Source organism: Hyla sarda, chromosome 5 (genome assembly GCF_029499605.1).
Source record: "Hyla sarda isolate aHylSar1 chromosome 5, aHylSar1.hap1, whole genome shotgun sequence".
NCBI classification, from domain to species: Eukaryota; Metazoa; Chordata; class Amphibia; order Anura; family Hylidae; genus Hyla; species Hyla sarda.
This window is the reverse complement of record NC_079193.1, coordinates 241,957,742-241,978,757: the sequence shown is the minus strand read 5'-3', so window position 1 is coordinate 241,978,757 and position 21,016 is coordinate 241,957,742. Positions and strand designations below refer to the sequence as shown.

At 41.5% G+C, this 21,016-nt stretch overlaps 1 protein-coding gene across 4 annotated transcripts in view; it reads right to left on the bottom strand.

Annotated features, from left to right (window-relative positions):
* MBP (myelin basic protein) overlaps positions 1-21,016 on the bottom strand; it is a 164,292-nt gene that overhangs the window by 110,907 nt on the left and 32,369 nt on the right. For all 4 annotated transcript variants that reach the window (XM_056521403.1, XM_056521404.1, XM_056521405.1 and 1 more), the window contains exon 2: positions 9,378-9,465. In XM_056521403.1, the coding sequence (XP_056377378.1) occupies positions 9,378-9,465 (88 nt within the window). The remainder of the gene's footprint in view (positions 1-9,377; positions 9,466-21,016) is intronic.

The window sequence follows — 21,016 nt, the reverse complement described above, 5'->3', positions numbered from 1 at the left end:
ATATAGAATATACTGTGCATAAGTTTGTAGGTATATACATATGTCGATGCCATAGAATTTTACATGCACACTAACGATAAGCTTATACCATCTATACATTATATAACACGTGTACATAACTATAGCCGTCATACCATGTGTTAGATACTTTTGAAATCACGGATATGTTTTCTAGATGTAGGTTACCATGTTTATTAGTTTAGCTGTACTTCCGGCCATATATTACTACAGCCGATATGGTACACTTTTGTATCAATAGCATTGGTATCACAAAAACAACAAAAAAACAACACAGTTTTTGCTCATTAGTTAGCATTCGGATTAGTTTGTTACATTTAGCCTCTGCCTTACAGCTGTTTTCAGAACTATTACGTCACGACTTATAGGAGGTTGTATACCCATCATGCCTGCCACGTCTGCAGGGGGACGCACTGGGTAGTTATTTGTTACTCACACATTTTCGGAGCAATAATGTCATCACTCATAGGTGGTTCTATATTCGTAATGCCTGCCACGTCTGCAGGGGAATGCACTGCGTAGTTATTGTTACTGACACGTTTTCAGAGCAATAACATCATGTCGTATAGGCGGTAGTATACCCATCATGCCTGCCACATCTGCAGGGGGATGCACTACGTAGTTATTTGTTACTCACACGTTTTTGGAAGCATTTTTTGGTGCACTACGTTTTTATTGTTACTGACACATTTTCAGAGCAATAACATCAATGGTAAAGGTCGTGGTAGGGAATCAAAGGATATTGTTTGGGTTTTTGGCCCTTTAGAGGTGGGCCTTTGTAAGAGGTTAAGGCTCATTAAAACTAAAATGTTAAGCAACTATCTATCGTACAGGTTCAGATACATTTTCATAGCCAGTTGAGTGATTGTTACTGGGGCAAAGGTATGCCTCTGCAGCTTCAAGGCCGAAGCACGTCATTATGTGATTCCTGGTAGTCGGTATTACTAAGGCTGATTTTCTTCTAAGGTTTGGTGCTTGAGGACGAGGTATGTGATAATTAGTTTCTTGATTACTGCCAGACTTTTTTGTCCCTCTAAAGGCTTGCCCACGGTCGTGGTTTTGGGCACACTTCTGACCGCTGTAAGTATTTTATTATTATTATTGTTATTATTGTTATATCAGTAATAGTATTGGCATTATTTCTATCAGTATTATTGGTGTCATAATTAGCGTTATCTTTATTTTGTTATTAATATCATTGTTATTACTATTATGGTCATTACTATTATCGTCATTACCATTATAGTTCGTACGGTTATTCGTTATTATCATTATTATATATATGGTTATCTTGATGATTAGTCTCAGGCACGTTTTTCAGCCCCAACCACAAATGTTGTATAGATGGATGCCAGTTAAAAAATACTGACCTGATATGAACCTGTCAACCAACAGGCTCTATAGAGCTGCACTGCCCTCTCATCCCTCATCTGTCTACCATTACACCTAAGCTCTAAATTCTACCAACAATCTCAAACTAACCTCTGTAGTCCAAACTAGGGATCGACCGATATCGTTTTTTTTAGGGCCGATACCGATAATCGGTGGAGATTAGGGCCGATAGCCAATAACTTATACCGATATTCCGGAATAAGTTATCGGCTATTTACCCCCAGCGACACAGCTAAAGATCATTGATTTAAAGCGGGCGCTTTAAATCAATGAACTTCAGTGGCTTTTGTGGTGCCATAGACCGCCACCCGCTACTCTCCCCCTGCCTGTCCGGGGGTCCTGAGTCCTATCACCGCCACCGCTCCCCCACCTCCGCACCGCTCCCCCACCACCGCACCGCGCCGCGCCACACCCCCCACTGCACCGCCACGGCCCCATTGCCTCCCCCATCCCCGGTTTTATAATTACCTGTTCCCAGGGGCCCGGGGTCCACTCTACATCTGGCTCCGGTGGCGTCCTCCTGAGCTGTCACTGTGCGCACTGACGGTGCGTCACGTCGCGTCACGTCACTCGTCATTGCGCACAGCGTAACGCAGGACGCAGCAGGAGCCAGAAGTAGCGTGGACCCCGGGCCCCGGGAACAGGTAATGATAAAACCGGGGATGGGGGAGGCAATGGGGCCGGTTTGGTGGGGGGTGTGACGCAGTGCGGTGGGTCGGGGGCAGTCGCGGTGCGGTGGGGGTGGTGCATTAACGGCTTATCGGCAAGGTATGCCGATACCGATAATGCCCAAAATCGTGATTATCGGCCAAACCGATAATCGGTCGATCCCTAATCCAAACCTCCCACTCTCGTCACCAAGACTTCTGTCTGCACTAGTTTTATCAGGTTTATTCTATAATTCTCTCCATTTACTACCCTTCTATATTATTCCTCAAAATGTTGCCCCTTTTCTTTTAAGGGAGATATCCAGCATTGAAAAATCAAAAAACAAGTACTTGCCATACTGTTGCCCATGCTCCCATTATGTGCCCGCCATGTCTGAAATTATTTTTCCTGCCCCCGTTCGCCCATTATCAGCCAATGCATTTTCCGGTGCCTCCTGGTTATGGATGCATACGTGCGCACCTATAAACTACATCTCCTAGCAGTCTGCATGCATTATACATGACATAACATGGCCATGCACAGCTATAACCACCGCCCCCTAATCTAAAAAATGTACCCTCACAGCAGATTGCAAACACGCCCTTCTGTGCTTGCACACTCCCCCTCTACTCACAGCTCCAAGCGCTCGGACTGAGGCTGCACTGTGCTTGCGCTTGGCAGGCAGAGTGATTGGCTGGAGGGGGCAACTCTGCAAAGCCAGTCTACGCTGCTCACACACACAGGGGGATAATCAAAATTCATTAGATGGGCATGTCCAAAGCGAGGATAGGGCGGCCTGGCGCTGACCACAAAATGGCTGCGGAGGCTTGCAATGCGGTGGTCGACTACTGAACATCCGCTTGGGCAGAAACAGGAGCAGATGGCAGTTTTCCCTTGCAAATCAGTTATGTGAGTAATAGCCAATGTTATATAACTTTTGTATGCAGAGTTAAATATCTTATCCCCTATACAAAGGATAGGGGATAAGATGTCTGATTGTGTGGGGTTCGGCCCCTAGGACCCCTGCGATCTATGCACCGGCACCCAGAAATTCTGAACATTATGTTTAGAGATGAGCGAACTTACAGTAATTAGATTCGTCACTAACTTCTCGGCTCAACGGGAACTCCGGTGAGCTGGAAAAGGTGGACACAGTCCTAGGAGACTCTCTCTTAGGACTGTATGCACCTTTTCCAGCCCACCGGAGCACCTGAAAGCTGAACTCATTTATGCAGGCTAAAGTCAGCAACTGCCGAGCCAAGAAGTTTGTGACGAATCGAATTACTGGAAGTTCGCTCATCTCTAATTATGTTTATGCTGGCTTTGGGCGGCCGAGGTCATGATGTCACATCACGCCCCCTCCATTCATGTCTATGGGAGGGGCGTGACAGTAGTCACACCCCCTCCCATAGACATCAATGGAGGGAACGTGGTGTGACATCACGACCACGGCCACCCAAAGTGCTCAGAAGGCTCAATCAGACATCCATTGGATAGGGGATAAGATGTCTAGGGGTGAAGTACCGCTTTAACTACACACAATGTTCCATCCTGGACTACTCTTTCTTATTTCTTGCACCCGAACAGACTTTACATCTGTACATACACAGATAGGGTATGTGACTGGCTTGTGCAGCTTTATATGTACTGTCCTTATTTTTATAAAAATATGGCTGAACCTTTGTACAACACAAAACGGATGAGGTAGTCTTTTCTCCTGTTAGTCTTTTATGTTTTATAGTTGATTCTTACTCTGTAATGTCTAATCTGCTGTACATGTACCATCAGTAGTAAGTGTGGAATATGTTGGTGCAATATAAATAAAGAATATTATTTCTTTATGCCTTGGTACAATACCCTTCCTTTATTTCATAATCCCTTTCTCTCCAGCATCTTCTGTTGATGTGGTGTCCTGGATGTTTTACTTCCACATATGCTATGGGACTGCTCTTTGATTATTTTTAGGTAAGGTAATAAGAGTAGTAATCCTTAGCTCACTTTTTATGTACATTCATGTAACCTCAAGATCTCTGTTAAATTGTGACCCATGTTGCACATCTACATTCTTACAACTGCTAAATTTCTATTGACCTTGTTTTGGAATCAAGCTGATATTCTATCCTTATGGGGTGGAATTTTTCATATTTATGATGATAGACAAATATCTAACTGCTAAACTTTACAACACTCATCTTTTTTATCTCCATTTGGTACCTTGAAGACAATTATCTTTCTACATTGTCTTTCCAGGTTTTTCTTTCTGGTCTTATCCACATCAGTCTCAAACCCTTTCATTTAACTGTTTACAATCTTCGTATCTCCCTTGACTTCATATGTCATACACCGCATTAACATAGTGAGTTTATGAAAACTTTCAATGCAAATAGATATTATACTCTGCGGACTATGATTTTAACATTGACTAGTTACTAGTCTTGAACTGACATCTCAATAATATGCACCATTGTTCCATGGGCTTTCCTTTGGACTTGCACTCCCTCTACTGAATCATTTTAAAACTGACAGTCAACTGTGACATTATTGAGGTCCATGGGGAGAAGGCTATTCCTGACTCCTGTTTTTAGCATATTTGAGGGTCATTTTGAAGGTGAGTCAGTAAATGGTTATTTTTTGTGACATTGGCATGCCACTAGCGGTTCTCAGTCGTAACCAACATTAACACAGAGATGTGGTGTCTGTATCGGAGGAACAGGAGATTTATGTACAAATTACTTGACAGAATCATTTATGTCAGTATGTGAAAATGGTCGGCAGATTGCTAAGTGAAGTGCAATTAAGTTAGAAAAAGTGTAATCCGAAGACATTAAGCCAAGAACAGGCACTGCCGTGGAGTTCTGGTGACATCACCTTATCACTGCGTGAGTTATCTTCTCCCCTCAGCAACACATATTATAAATAAAAGGAGCTTGGGAGGGGCTTGAAAATCCTTAGATCACATGGAGCCTGTGCTTATTCCAGGGCTTACACAGCTGCTGCAAAACAGCTAAAAATAAAAACTCTGCGTAATAAATCTGCCTGATTTGCTCAAAACAGACCTCATCCACACTCCTGGTAAAAACCATTTGTTGCTCTAATTCTTGTCTCTCTCCAGCATACGGCTTAATGACATACTAGCAAATGATTCCTGCAGAATGGAGGACACGGCAAACATCTGCTAGCAATATGCAGCAACATAAAACGCTGTGCTCGACTCTATGTGGCACAGGAGCAGAATGCGTCACAATAACAATTATCCACTGACCAGACTGAGCAAAGACTTCAAGGTTACCAGCTAACAAGGAAACAAAACATTCACTCAAAGGAATGATGACAACATTACGCATCTGATGATTCACTTCTGCAAACAAAATGTTAACGCTATATAGAGAAGGCAGTCAAAAACTACTTTTGTAAAAGTAAATGAGTCATGTTATAGACAATATAAAAAAAAAATAGGAAATAAGTCACAATTCATACACAGATAAGCCTGTGGCTCTGTTATGTAGTATAGAATATACTGTAAATGTCTGATTGATGCATGACCCATACCTACCTATCTCAAGATCAGGGCGCCCCTGGCCCCATCAGGGAGGACACACCAAGATGGCCAAGATTGCTTAAAGGGGTACTCCGCCCCTAGACTTCTTATCTCTTATAGAAAGGGGACACCCCCGCGATCTTGGCTGCGGCAGACTTCCAGTGCTAGGAGCGAGCTTCTCTTCCTACCGGATTACTGGTGATGCGGAGCAGAGGCTTGTGACGTCACAGCCCCGCCCCCTTAATGCATGTCTATTGGAGGGGCATGCCGGACATCACGCTCCCACAGACTTGCATTAAGGGGGTGTGGTCATAGCATTACGAGGCGGGGCATGGCGTCACGAGCCTCCGGCACTGGATCCGACGCTCTAAACAAACGCAGGGTGCAGTAGGGAGATCGCGGAGGTCCCAAGCTTTGGATAGGGGATAAGATGTCTAGGGGTGGAGTACCCTTTTAAACATGCAGGTAGGCAGTTTTGTATCATTTCTGTTAGTTCTATAAAATTGAGAGGGAATTGCAAAAACTGTGCAGCATTAATATGTATTTCAGGACAAACAGATTAGCTATAGCTTGTGGTGCTACACTGGGAATTACAAAATAATTAGTTCTTACTGTAATTTTGTTTCTAGGAATCCTCCATAACAGCACCACTTTGAGGCTGATGCCCTTTCCTATAGGGACAAATTGTTTAAAAAGGACCCACATTTTTTTCCCCTGGAATTGGATAAAATAATACTGGTCTATTTGCCATGACTATGGAACGTGTACAGGGTGGACCATTTACATGGATACACCTTAATAAAATGGAAACGGTTGGTGATATTATGATATGATATGTGAGGGGGGAAACTTTTCAAGATGGGTGGTGACCATGTCGGCCATTTTGAAGTCGCACATTTTGAATCCAACTTTTGTTTTTTCAATAGGAAGAGGGTCATGTGACACATCACCCTTATTGGGAATTTCACAAGAAAAACAATGATGTGCTTGGTTTTCAAGTAACTTTATTCTTTCATGAGTTATTTACAAGTCTCTGACCACTTATAAAATGTGTTCAATGTGCTGCCCATTGTGTTGGATTGTCAATGCAACCCTCTTCTCCCACTCTTCCCACACCGCAGGAGAAATGCTAGTACAGGCTTCCAGTATCTGTAGTTTCAGGTGCTGCACATCTCGTATCTTCACAGCATAGACAATTGCCTTCAGATGACCCCAAAGATAAAAGTCTAAGGGGGCAGATCGAGAGACCTTGAGGGCCATTCAACTGGCCCACGACGACCAATCCACTTTCCAGGAAACTGTTCATCAAGGAATGCTCGGACCTGACACCCATAATGTGGTGGCGCACCATCTTGCTGGAAAAACGCAGGGAATGTGCCAGCTTCAGTGCATAAAGAGGGAAACACATCATCATGTAGCAATTTCGCATATCCAGTGGCCTGGAGGTTTCCATTGATGAAGAATGGCCCCACTATCTTTGTACCCCATATACCACACCATACCATCAATTTCTGTGTTCCAACAGTCTTGGAGGGATCTATCCAATGTGGGTTAGTGTCAGACCAATAGCGGTGGTTTTGTTTGTTAATTTCACCATTCACACAAAAGTTTACCTCATCACTGAGCAAAATCTACTGCATAAACTGAGGGTCCTCTTCCAATTTTTGTTTTACCCATTCTGCAGCACCTGAAACTACAGATACTGGAAGCCTGTGCTAGCATTTCTCCTGCGGTGTTGCTATCAGTGTGTGAAGAGTGGGAGAAGAGGGTTGCATTGACAATCCAACACAATGGGCAGCACATTGAACACATTTTATAAGTGGTCAGAAACTTGTAAATAACTAATGAAAGAATAAAGTTACGTTAAAACCAAGCACATCATTGTTTTTCTTGTGAAATTCACAATAAGTTTGATGTGTTATATGACCCTCTTCCTATTGAAAAAACAAAAGTTCGATTCAAAATGTCCGACTTCAAAATGGCCACCATGGTCACCACCCATCTTGAAAAGTTTCCCACCTCACATATACTAATGTGCCACAAATAGGAAGTTAATATCACCAACCATTCCCATTTTATTAAGGTGTATCCATATAAATGGCCCACCCTGTAGATACCTTAAAACACATCTTCCTTCATCCAGACTGTAAAATTCTCTTTCTCTAGAATTCGAAAGGTTCAGGCAAAAAGACAGCAGGATAATGTGCCATGACATGTGAAAATCATAAAACTTCAAGAATTCAAAGATATGGCTCTGTTATGGAGAAGGTTTCCAGATCGCTCACCTGGCGGCTGAAGCTACTGCAACCAATAGAACCAATCTATTTACTCTCTTCCAAGAGACCAAACAGACATGAGATTTGTTAATAGGTTCAAAGGGACTCAAAGACAGGATCTTCAGAATCAAGTTTAAGTACAAAGATGAAAATTTACCTTAATTTGTTTATTAAGCCAAACCATAAAAGGTGGCCATAGAGGTGTCACGAGAATCTTCTTTCTGGAATTTATACAACACCACCTCGGGAACATTGCATTGACATCAAGAAAGAAGTCTCTTGGGTTCGGAGAAAAATGCGGCGATTTTCCGTCAAGAATAACACAGAGAATAAGTGGACATCTGGATCTCCCCATCTCTTTGCTATTAAATGGGTCTAAGAGACCATTCCCCTGAAGACAACTGCTGTCTGCCTAAATAATAGGTTTGGAGATTTTAGGTGCCATTTTGGAGGGGTATTCAAGTGCACCGCTAAGTGAGAAGACTTTTTTTTCCACTCAAAAAATATTTTGTCTGCTAATTTCCCAGTTTGCCTGAAGACTTCCCTGTTTGTTTTGAGGACTCCTGGTGGCTTGACTTAACATAACTGTGGTCCGGTTTTCTGAGTAGATAGATCATGGAGTGAGAATCCCTTTTTACTACCTAAACGGTCTACCAAACAAGGATAGACCTCTCTGCCATGATCCATATGTATAGGAAAACACTGATAACTTCTCTCTTTTGTTTTCTGTCCTTATACAATATAGTGTCAACCTTCAGGTGGAAGATAATGGGGATGACTAGGGGAAACAGCCTGCTTGGCTGTTTAAACAATCTTTGCAACCAGGCAGGATGGGGTAAGTGAACCTTTTAGAGCAGAATAGAAACCACTACTATCCGATAGTAAGAGTTGTACTCGTCTCACAGTATTAAACAGCTGGGTGGTTGGGATCAGGTTAGCCCAAAGTGAACATATTTGGACAACAAGTTCTCTTTTTAAACCGTCATTTTTCTGATAAAGAGCTTCATAGATATAAATGATATAATTATCAAAGTATACTCTTAAACTCCTCCTAGTGGTAGTTTTGGGAAGCTATACATTGTCATTCAATTCAAAAACAGGACTCCGGACTGCTTTGCTAGGAATTTGGATTACGAAAAACAGGACTACAGACAGATTTGCTATTAATAAAATATTTAGTAAAAACTCAGTACAGAATTTAGGACTTCTTTAGATGAAAAAGTAAATGAAAGTCTGATACTTTATACTCAGTAGAGTAAAACTACCATTATGTCTGAGTGTTACTTCTTTCCTCAGTTTGCCTTGTGTAATATTACTTTGTGATAAAAGATAATATATGACAGATGATGACAGGTAATACATTGAACTGACTACAGTCAGTCATCGGGAAATCTCTGTAGCAATAAATGGTCATGCCTCTTGCATAGTTTACGTCACAGTTTTCTACATATCTGCCACACGTCAACCAAGTTGCAAGTTTATTCATGTTTCTGGGAAATACATACCAAACACTTCATTATCATCACATTCCGGGGCCGGATCTGCCACTTCACTTACAGGCTTCTCTTCTTCTACTACTCGGTTTTCTGTATTCTGGAACAGAAACATATAAACACTTAATACTAAGTTATGATTCTCTATTCAATGTTAGTCAGATTTAATAAAAAAAAAAAAAAAACTGCAATCATCAAAGCATGTATCATCTACCAAAATGGTGTCTATGATCAAATTATGTATGTATCACCAACCAAAATGGTGTCTATGATCAAATCATGTATGTATCACCAACCAAAATGGTGTCTATGATCAAATTATGTATGTATCACCAACCAAAATGGTGTCTATGATCAAATCATGTATGTATCACCAACCAAAATGGTGTCTATGATCAAATCATGTATGTATCACCAACCAAAATGGTGTCTATGATCAAATCATGTATGTATCACCAACCAAAATGGTGTATATGATCAAATCATGAATGTATCACCTACCAAAATGGTGTCTATGATCAAATCATGTATGTATCACCAACCAAAATGGTGTATATGATCAAATCATGTATGTATCACCAACCAAAATGGTGTATATGATCAAATCATGAATGTATCACCTACCAAAATGGTGTCTACGATCAAATCATGTATGTATCACCTACCAAAATGGTGTCTACGATCAAATCATGTATGTATCACCTACCAAAATGGTGTCTATGATCAAATCATGTATGTATCACCTACCAAAATGAAGTCTTTGGTTAAATCATGTATGTATCGGCTGTTAAATGTTAGAATAACAGATGTTGCACCAAAGCGAAACACTACAAAACTATCAACTTTAATTGTCAAAAATTCTAAATGGGGCACTGAGGCCTTAAAAGATCATCAGTTATATTCCTACCTGATCACTGGATTTTGTAGACATCTTAAAGTGGCAGTCCCACATAATTGTAAAGTTGGCTATAAGGTTCTACTATGGCTAAGTTTAGGAAGTTTACTTAACCCCTTAAGGACCAAACATTTTTCTGTTTTTACACTTTCGTTTTTTCCTCCTTACCTTTTAAAAATCATAACCCTTTCAATTTTGCACCTAAAAATCCATATGAGGGCTTATTTTTTGCGCCACCAATTCTACTTTGGAATGACATCAGTCATTTTACACAAACATTTATGGCAAAACGGGGAAAAAAAATCATTGTGCGACAAAATTGAAGAAAAAACACAATTTTGAAAATTTTGGGGGCTTCTGTTTCTAGGCAGTAAATTTTTCGGTAAAAAAGACACTTTATCTTTATTCTGTAGGTCCATACGATTAAAATGATCCCCTACTTATATAGGTTTGATTTCGTCGTACTTCTGGAAAAAATCATAACTACATGCAGGAAAATTTATACATTTAAAATTGTCCTTTTCTGACCCCTATAACTTTTTTATTTTTCCACGTACAGGGTGGTTTGAGGGCTAATTTTTTGCGCCGTGATCTGAAGTTTTAATCGGTACCATTTTTATTTTGATTGGACTTCTTATCGCTTTTTATTCCTTTTTTTATGGTATGAAAAGTGACCAAAAATACGCTATTTTGGACTTTGGAATTTTTTTTGCGTGTACGCCATTGACCGTGCGGTTTAATTAAGGATATATTTTTATAGTTCAGACATTTACGCACGCGGCGATACCACATATGTTTATTTTTATTGTGGTTACATATTTTTAATATGGAATTTGTGAAAAGGGGGGTGATTTAAACTTTTAATAAGGAAGGGGTTAATGTGTGTGTTTTAAAACTTTTTTTAAACTTTTTTCATTCAGAGCACCGGAGCCGCCGCAGCAGGAGAGGTAAGCCCTCAGGCTACCTCAGTAGTGGATCGCTCCCCCGCGATCGCGCTGCGGGGGGGGCGATACACCCCACTGGACCACCAGGGACTGTATACAGGCACCTTTAGACGACGCTGTCAACTTTGACAGCGGCGATCTAAAGGGTTAATAGCCGGCCGCGGCGATCGCCGCATGTTGGCTATTAACGCCAGCCCCCAGCTACAGGAATCAGCTGGGGGCTGGCCGGTATGACGCGGGCTCGAGTCGGGAGCCCGCGTCATACCCCGGTAACGGAGTATAGACGTCCATGGTCGTTATCGGGTTAAAGAGGTACTCCACTGGAAACCATTTTTTTTATGTATCTACTGGTGCCAGAAAGTTAAACAGATTTGTAAATTACTTCTATTTAAAAATCTTAACCCTTCCAGTAGTTATCAGCTGCTGTATACTACAGAAGTTCTTTTCATTTTGAATTCCATTTCTGTCTGACCACAGTGCTCTCTGCTGACACCTCTGTCCATTTTAGGAACTGTCCACAGTAGGAGCAAATCCCCATAGCAAACCTATGCTGCTCTGGACAGTTCCTAAAATGAACAGAGGTGTCAGCAGAGAGCACAGTGGTCAGACAGAAAGGAAATTTTAAAAGAAAAGAACGTCCTGTGGAGCATATAGCAACTAAGTAACTAAGTACTGGAAGGGTTAAGATTTTTAAATAGAAGTAATTTACAAATCTGTTTAACTTTCTGGCACCAGTTGATTAAAAAAATAAATTATATATATATATATATATATATATATATATATATATAGTTTTCCAGGGGAGTACCCCTTTAAAAGCATTTGAGCCATCAGCACTGGTTTCAAAGAACTGATATGTACCCCATGGCAACATTTTGAAAAAAAAACATTTGTTAGGCAAATACCTGGACATCAAATCACATAAAAAAAGAGCCACAGTCCGTTGTTTGGCTAGGTGCACATTTCAAGATTCCTACACTTCCTGATCTAAGAGAAGTGTTGGATGAAAGTGGAGATGTTGAGCTCAAGGGTTATTAGTTACTATGATCTAAGTCATATTTTAAGAAAAAAAAGCTGTTTAAATGCTGCCGGGACTTATGTAAAATGCCTGTGAGTCCTGCTTTCTCCACACACTCAGATTTTATATGTTGGATTTTCCTGTATCAGTTTGTATACAGTGAGCGAGTACCGTAGCTTCAAAGTGTACCTGTCAGATCCCACAAAAACAACACTGTTATGTGTTACTCAGTACCTCATGCTGATCATGCACATGTAATTATGTCTCTATCACCGATATTTCACAAAAAAACATGTATATTACAGCTGCTCAATGTCTTGTCAAATGGAAGAGGTCCCTCTCTTGCCTGCACTGTGATGACTCCTCCCTCACTCTGCTGACTCACTGCTCCCGGGAGCCTGGCAGCCCTACTCTGTAACCCTTTTCTTCCTGGATTTATGCTGTACACACACACACACACACACACCATGATTATTGGAGACTGCCTGTACTCTACCACCAAAGACAATATGGTGAGTGTATAACGTACATCTTCCCATGTCATTCCTGTGTGTCATCCTTAGGCAGTCCTGTAATGCTTGGACTTGTAGTTTTGGAATAGTCGGAGGCACAGTGTTTGGATAACTCTTTTAACAGTGTTGCCATCAGCTGTGTGCCTACAGCTTTTGCAATACTTCAACTCCCAGCATGCCCAGACATCCATTGACAGTTCAGGCATGCTTGGAGTTGTAGTTTTGCAACAGCAGGAGGTTTGGTAAAACTCTGTGTTACAGCAATGTTGTTGCAGGCAGTGTTCCTCCTGAAAACTTGTCAATCAGCCATCTTGTATCCATGACCCTTGGACACAATCATGCTGCTGTGGGACTCATCAGTGTCCTAGGAGGTATGGGAACCCCTAGTGGTGGGATTTTCAAAGGAAGTTTTCTTAAATAAAATGTGAAAATGTTTTAAAGACGTATATTATAAAAACTATTGTTTTGCCAAGATGTACAACATATGAAAAGTTTTTATATCTAACGCTACCTATATAAAGTTGAAGCGCCCAACTCTTTAAGCCTTTTTTCATTGGCACTGCAGCTGTGAAGAGACTGATGTCTGTCAGATAAAATACATACAACATGGCAACTCTAATTATCTATCTATATATATCATTATGCTTATAGCAACCAATCATTAGCTATCTACTAGTTTATCAATCAGCTATCTACCAGTTTATCTATGTATCCATTTCTATCTCTCCATTATTAGTTTATCCATCTATCATTATGTACCAGTCTAAGTATCCATCCCTATCTTTCCTTCATTATCCTTCTACCAATCAATCATTAGCTATATACTAGCCTATCCATCTATTATTTGCTATCTACCAGCTTATATATTTATCCATTACTTTCTCTCCATCATTATCCTTCTACCAATTAATCATTAGCTGTCTACGAGTCTACCTGCCTATCTAGTCTTATTTTCACACAGCAGGAAATGCACATGTTCATACAGACATTTTGCATGTTTTCTGTATAGTTCTCTGAATGTTTTCTTTTACAGATTACATAAAGGCAAAGACTATGGGACAATACTACAGAGAATAACCACTTGCTTTTCAGCCATTCATAGAAACAGTTTTGCAGTGTAGCTAGCGCTTAAATATAGAGTGAATTGAACTCATTGACCTAGGCTGATATTCTCCTAAAACACTTTACAAGGCCTCAGAGAACCTGCCAGGGAGGATATAAAGCAGTAAATGGATGGCAAAAAAAAAAAAAGACATGCATTTAGTAAAGGCGTTAAGAGGCCAAATGAAGATAAATAAGAAGATGCAGCCTCATGTGCGGCCACAATGGTAAGACTACTAGGATATTTTTGCGATGTTCGAAGCTAATTAAAAGGATTATACCAGCATGTGAGGGCAGATCTTCAAAGGATATGAAAAGGACATAAATATCTATATTAAAAAAATATTTTATATATATTTATATATATTTTATATATATTTATATATATTTTATATATATATATATATATATATATATATATATATATATATATATATATTGTGATGCACTGATGCACTGAAAAGGTGTATTGGTGTATTTCCCTACCCGATCTGCGAGATACCACCGCCTGGAGCCCAACAGAGAGGGGACGTGTGTTATAAGGAAGTCAGACAGTGTGGTCTGGGCTCTTCCCTAGATCACAGATTGATGCAAGGGGGGGAGACACATGTCCCTTTGTCAGACGGGCACATAGCCGGTGGCGGTGGTGGACACACAAAGTCCCACCAGTGTGGACAGTGACTTTGTTGTGGAAAACAAGAGGAGTGTTTATTCCCCAGGAGAGGGACTGTCAGATGAGCTAGCTGAGAAATACAAGATAAGCTAAATGTGAAAGGAGTCTTAAGAGGTTGCAGAGTATATGTGTTTTATACTGGCTGGGATTAGCCCTCTGGTGGCACAAATAGGGAAAGCCATAAAGTGTAGTTAGTGGCCCAAGAGACTTTGCCAAAGGACCAAATTGTTATGGCTAGATACCTGGGTCAGAGCATCCCTGAAATGGCCGGTCTGGTGGGATGCTTATAGTATGTATAAGTTAGTACTTGCCAAAACAAAAGGACAACAATGATGAACCAGTGGACAAAGCCATGGTACTTATTGATGGAAGTGTGCAGTGAAGGCCTGCCTGTGTGGTCCGGTCCTACAGAAGGGACGCTGTAGCGCTAATAGCTGAAGAAGATAGAGGGGTTTTCTGACCCCTTTCTCAAATGTAGGGGCGGGCTCACTCCGGATCCAGTGCCACTGCCACTCTGGATAGCCTAAAGTACTTCAATAAGAATGCTGTAAACTCAGCAAAGGATTTTGCAGCCAATCACTGACCTCAGCGGTCACAGGAAAGCACATACCACCTACCTAAGCATTTCTGTAAACCAAGTACACCCCATAAAGGCAATAGTATTTCCTAATGGCAATGGCTGTTTTTAGCAGGATAATGCCCCCTGCCAAACATTGATTAGGAATGGTTAAAGGAACAAGACGAAGAAAGGTGTTGGCTTCAAATAAAATTCCATAGATCGCAATCCAATCGAGCATCTGTAGGATATGCTGGAAAAGCAATATTCTCCATGGAGGCCGCACCGTACAACTTACAGTACCTACCACTAAGGTCTTTAAATGTATTTTACATATAGATTTAAAATAAGACTAAAAATCATTTCTATCATTTTGCTGATGTGAAGAGAGTAGCAAAAAGCTTGGCCAAAGCTGTCCAACCACCACAAGGAGGAGCTGTTTCTACTTTTTGGTTTTCCTGAATTGTATACGTATGTGACAAATGTAATGCCTGTTTCCGAAGGATTAGCCGAACATAACCCTAAAATCTCTAAAAAGACAATAATCTGTACAACTCGGAAAGGAATATCTGAAGCCTTTTATACAGATACATGTGCAGCAGAAAAGTATGGCAATGATGTTGATAATGTAAATATTTTAAGTTATCCTGGTATTTCTTTTAACTAGCCTTAAATGACAAATTCCACTCACACGACACTTCTGTGTCACCAGCTTTACTCTTGAAACCTACCTGAAAAGAGGTGGTCAGACAGCCCTTTAAGCACAACATTTTTTCCCTCTTGATCCCATACCTAAGCTTTCATTTCTATTGTATTTTACAGCCTAAAAAAAACATCAAGGAGCATTTTATTTTTATTAAATATACAAGAAAAGACAGATTATGACAGTCTCAAAAATATGTACAATAAAGATGTTCCAAACTGTTATATCTAATCTAAAAGTAACATAAAACACATAATACAAAACAAATATTACACACGGCTGATGCTAGTTTTAAAGTCTTAACTATGAAAGGACATGACTCCAAGGAAAACGCTGCAGAGGAATAGGAGGTTATATGGCTTACTACTGATCTACTTAAAAGTGAAAAAGAATTCGGAATAAACGTAACCTGGCCAAACAGGATGTGCCTGAAATTCATTACATGCAGTTTTTGCATACTTTGAATGCATAAAGTTGAAATGAGTTATGTCTTTTCTAGAGAAAGAAGCTGTATAAGAGGAAACTGTATGCACTACTGTCAATGAGTACTACATGACATCCGGGATTAGCAGGAATATTAGCATAGTTGTCAACAGTCTCATATAAAAAAAAAAGTTAAAGGGGTATTACTGGCAAAAACTTTTTTTTATATATCAACTGGCTCCGAAAAGTTAAACAGATTTGTAAATTAATTCTATTAAAAAATCTTAATCCTTCCAATAGTTATTAGCTTCTGAAGTTGAGTTGCTGTTTTCTGTCTAACTGCTTTCTGATGACCTATGGGGATATTCTCCCATCATGCAAGGGATATTCTCCCATCATGCACAGCTCCCGTGACGTGACATCATCATTGAGCAGTTAGACAGAAAACTTCAGAAGCTAATAACTATTGGAAGGATTAAGATTTTTTAATAGAAGTAATTTACAAACCTGTTTAACTTTCCGGAGCCAGTTGATATATATAAAAAAAATGTTTTGCCTGGAATACCCCTTTAAGTGATTCCACTGTATGCAATATTTTTAAAGCATTCTGTAGCTGGTGAAGTCAGTGCACAATGATATCACCAGCCACCTAATAGACAACCTGTTCCCAGACACTACCAGTTCAGGATCTTTACTTTTTCAGGGTAAGAGATAACTTTGCATGGTTTAGGTCTTGACATTCTATTATTAGGCTAGGTTCAGACTACGGAATCTCCAGACGGAAAATTTCCGTCTAGAGATTCTGAGTGCGGCTGAGCTAGGACCGCGCAGACATTGCAGTCCCCAATAGACTGCAATGTGTTCCGTGAGTACAGGGTGGGCCATTTATATGGATACACCTTAATAAAATAGAAGTTAATATCACCAACCATTCCCGTTTGTGGCACATTAGTATATGTGAGGGGGGAAACTTTTCAAGATGGGTGGTGACCATGGCGGCCATTTTGAAGTCGGCCATTTTAAATCCAATTTTTGTTTTTTCAATAGGAAGAGGGTCATGTGACACATCAAACTTATTGGGAATTTCACAAGAAAAACAATGATGTGCTTGATTTTAACGTAACTTTATTCTTTCATGAGTTATTTACAAGTTTCTGACCACTTATAAAATGTGTTCAATGTGCTGCCCATTGTGTTGGATTGTCAATGCAACCCTCTTCTCCCACTCTTCACACACTGATAGCAACACCGCAGGAGAAATGCTAGCACAGTATCCGTAGTTTCAGGTGCTGCAGAATGGGCAAAACAAAAATTGGAACAGGACCCTCAGTTTATTTTGTTCAGTGATGAGGCAAACTTTTATGTGAATGGTGAAGTTAAACAAAACCACCGCTATTTGTCTGACACTAACCCACATTGGATAGATCCCTCCAACACTGTTGGAACACAAAAATTGATGGTATGGTGTGGTATATGGGGTACAAAGATAGTGGGGCCATTCTTCATCAATGGAAATCTCAAGGCCACTGGATATGCGAAATTGCTACATGATGATGTGTTTCCCTCTTCATGCACTGAAGCTGGCACGTTCCCTACGTTTTTCCAGCAAGATGGTGCGCCACCACAATATGGGTGTCAGGTCCGAGCATTCCTAGATGAACAGTTTCCTGGAAAGTGGATTGGTTATCGTGGGCCAGTTGAATGGCCCCCAAGGTCTCCCGATCTGACCCCCTTAGACTTTTATCTTTGGGGTCATCTGAAGGCAATTGTCTATGCTGTGAAGATACGAGATGTGCAGCACCTGAAACTATGGATACTGGAAGCCTGTGCTAGCATTTCTCCTGGGTTGTTGCTATCATTGTGTGAAGAGTGGGAGAAGAGGGTTGCATTGACAATCAAACACAATGGGCAGCACATTGAACACATTTTATAAGTGGTCAGAAACTTGTAAATAACTCATGAAAGAATAAAGTTACGTCAAAACCAAGCACATCCTTGTGTTTCTTGTGAAATTCCCAATAAGTCTGATGTGTCACATGACCTTCTTCCTATTGAAAAAACAAAAGTTGGATTCAAAATGTCTGACTTCAAAATGGCCGCCATGGTCACCAACCATCTTGAAAAGTTTCCCCCCTCACATATACTAATGTGCCACAAACAGGAAGTCAATATCATTAACCATTCCCATTTTATTAAGGTGTATCCATATAAATGGCCCACCCTGTAGATCCGCGTGAAGAATTAGCACCGCAGAAATTTTAAAGCAAATTTTTACGTTCACAAATTCCGCTCCAAAAAAGTGTGAATTGATGAATGGAAAACTCACTCACTAGCATGTACATTTTATTAAGCAGAATTTCTGTAGTCTGAAGCTAGCCTTAAAGAGGCTCGTCATAGAACAGTTCCCTTTAAAGAACCCATTTAGGTAGCATTTAGATTCCTTCAAATTGCACATATACCGTATTTTTCGCCGTATAAGACGCACTTTTTCTTCCCCAAAACGTGGGGGGAAAAGTTGGTGCGTCTTATACGGCGAATATACGCCCGAGGCTGCTGCGGGCGAGAGCGGGAAGTGAGCGGTAAGTACAGAGGCTGCGGTGGTGCGGTACAGCGTTGACTACCCGCTCCCCACACCGGCTATGTTTATTGCCCTACGCCTGGAACATACAGTTCCGGGCGCCGGGCAAGTGAATTACTAATAACTGTATACTAAAAACCAGGGTGCCTCCAGCTGTTCTGAAACTACAACTCCTAGCATTCCCGGACCGGCAAAGGCTGTCTGGGCATGCTGGTAGTTGTAGTTTCACAACAGCTGGAGGCCCCCTGGTTTTTAATATACAGTATTAGTTTTTACCTGCTCTGGCCGGCCCCCGCCTGCAGCCGCACACAGGAGCCGGCCCGGGCAGATAAAATCATAGGTTTTCCTATGCCGGACATCGCTATGTCCCGAAAAATCTTTTCGGGACATAAGGATGTCCGTGGGTCACTCACCATTCCCCGGCCGATGCGCGTCCTCCTCCGGTCCTCCTGCGGTCTTCCTGCGATCCTCCGCCTCTCTATGGTTGTACGCACGGGACCTCAGTGACGTCCCGTGCGTACAACCATAGAGGCGCCGGAGGACCGGAGGAAGACGCGCGCCGACCGGGGCCTGGTAAGTGACCGGCGGTGTGTAATCTTCAGCGTTCCGGTCACCGCTCCTCCGGTCCCGGCACCTACTGCTATGGTCCATAGGCCATAGCAGTAGATTGTGACACCGGGCCAGAGGAGCGGTGACCGGAACACTGTGGGGGCAGCAGTACAGACATACAGCCTCCAGCCGTACACTGTATATGGCTGGAAGCTGTATGTCTGTGGGGGGGAGCTGCCTACCATTGTGGGGGAACTATACTGACAACTATTGTGGGGGGACTATACTGACAACCATTGTGGGGGAACTATACTGACAACCATTGTGGAGGGGGGGGGGGAGCTGCCTACCATTGTGGGGGAACTATACTGCCAACTATTGTGGGGGGGGGGGGGAGCTGCCAGTGCCTACCATTGTGGGGGAACTATACTGCCAACTATTGTGGGGGGACTATACTGCCAACCATTGTGGGGGAACTATACTGACAACCATTGTGGGGGAACTATACTGACAACCATTGTGGAGGGGGGGGAGCTGCCTACCATTGTGGGGGAACTATACTGCCAACTATTGTGGGGGGGGGGGGAGCTGCCAGTGCCTACCATTGTGGGGGAACTATACTGCCAACCATTGTGGGGAAACTATACTGCCAACCATTGTGGGGGAACTATACTGCCAACTATTGTGGGGGAACTATACTGCCAACCATTGTGGGGGAACTATACTGCCAACTATTGTGGGGGAACTATACTGATATAAAATATTTTACTACAGTATTTGGTTCAGAATCTTTTTTTTCTAGATTTTCCTCCTTTAAAATTGGGTGCGTCTTATATGCCGGAGCGTCTTATATGGCGAAAAATACGGTATATTAGCTTAAACATAGTTTTTTTAATATCCTTAATGTATACTTGCAAAAAATGGCCACATTGTCATTTTTTTTACTATTGAAATTTTTAAACTTGTTAGTAGAATAGCTTGTTTGTTCACACATGTATTAAAGAATTAGGCTTTTTTTTTAAATTAAAAATAAAAGAAAAACTTCCCAGGCTAGTGGCATGAAAGTAAAAAAAAATCTGGATCTCCTGCTGCTTCCCTGATGCCTCCAGTATAGCTGCCCAATCCTCAGTTACGATTCCCTTTTTGGTTTCCTAGTGTTGACACGTTAAGCTCAGGATGCAGAGATGTCCCGCCTCAGCTAGTGATTGGCTGAGCGGCAATATGGCGTATTGGGCCTCATCACCATGAAGAAGATCAGGGCCAGGGCTCAATACCTCACACTGCCACTCTGCCTATCACTGGAGGATGCCGGACACCATGTCTGACATGTTGACCCCCAACAACCATGAAGAGGATTGCAAAGGAGAACGATGCATCAATACCGGAGGTACCAGGGGAGTGTCGGGAGGTAAGTCTGGGTTTTTCTGTTATATTGCCTGCAGCCTGGGCAGGTTTTTTAACATCTAGAGGACATGCAGCATGCATGTACATTGCAGTTCCTTGGTACTTAGCACAAAGCAACATACTTGTGCATCACAGGGTTTCATGATCATCGTGTCTCCTGACCAATCACCGTGTCAATATTAATTATAGAAACTTAAGTATCTGCTGGACTTTTTTAGACTCATCAGACCACCTGCAGCGGGATTGGGGGGGTATGATAAGTTAAGAGGTCTACTTACATCCTCCATGCTGCTCT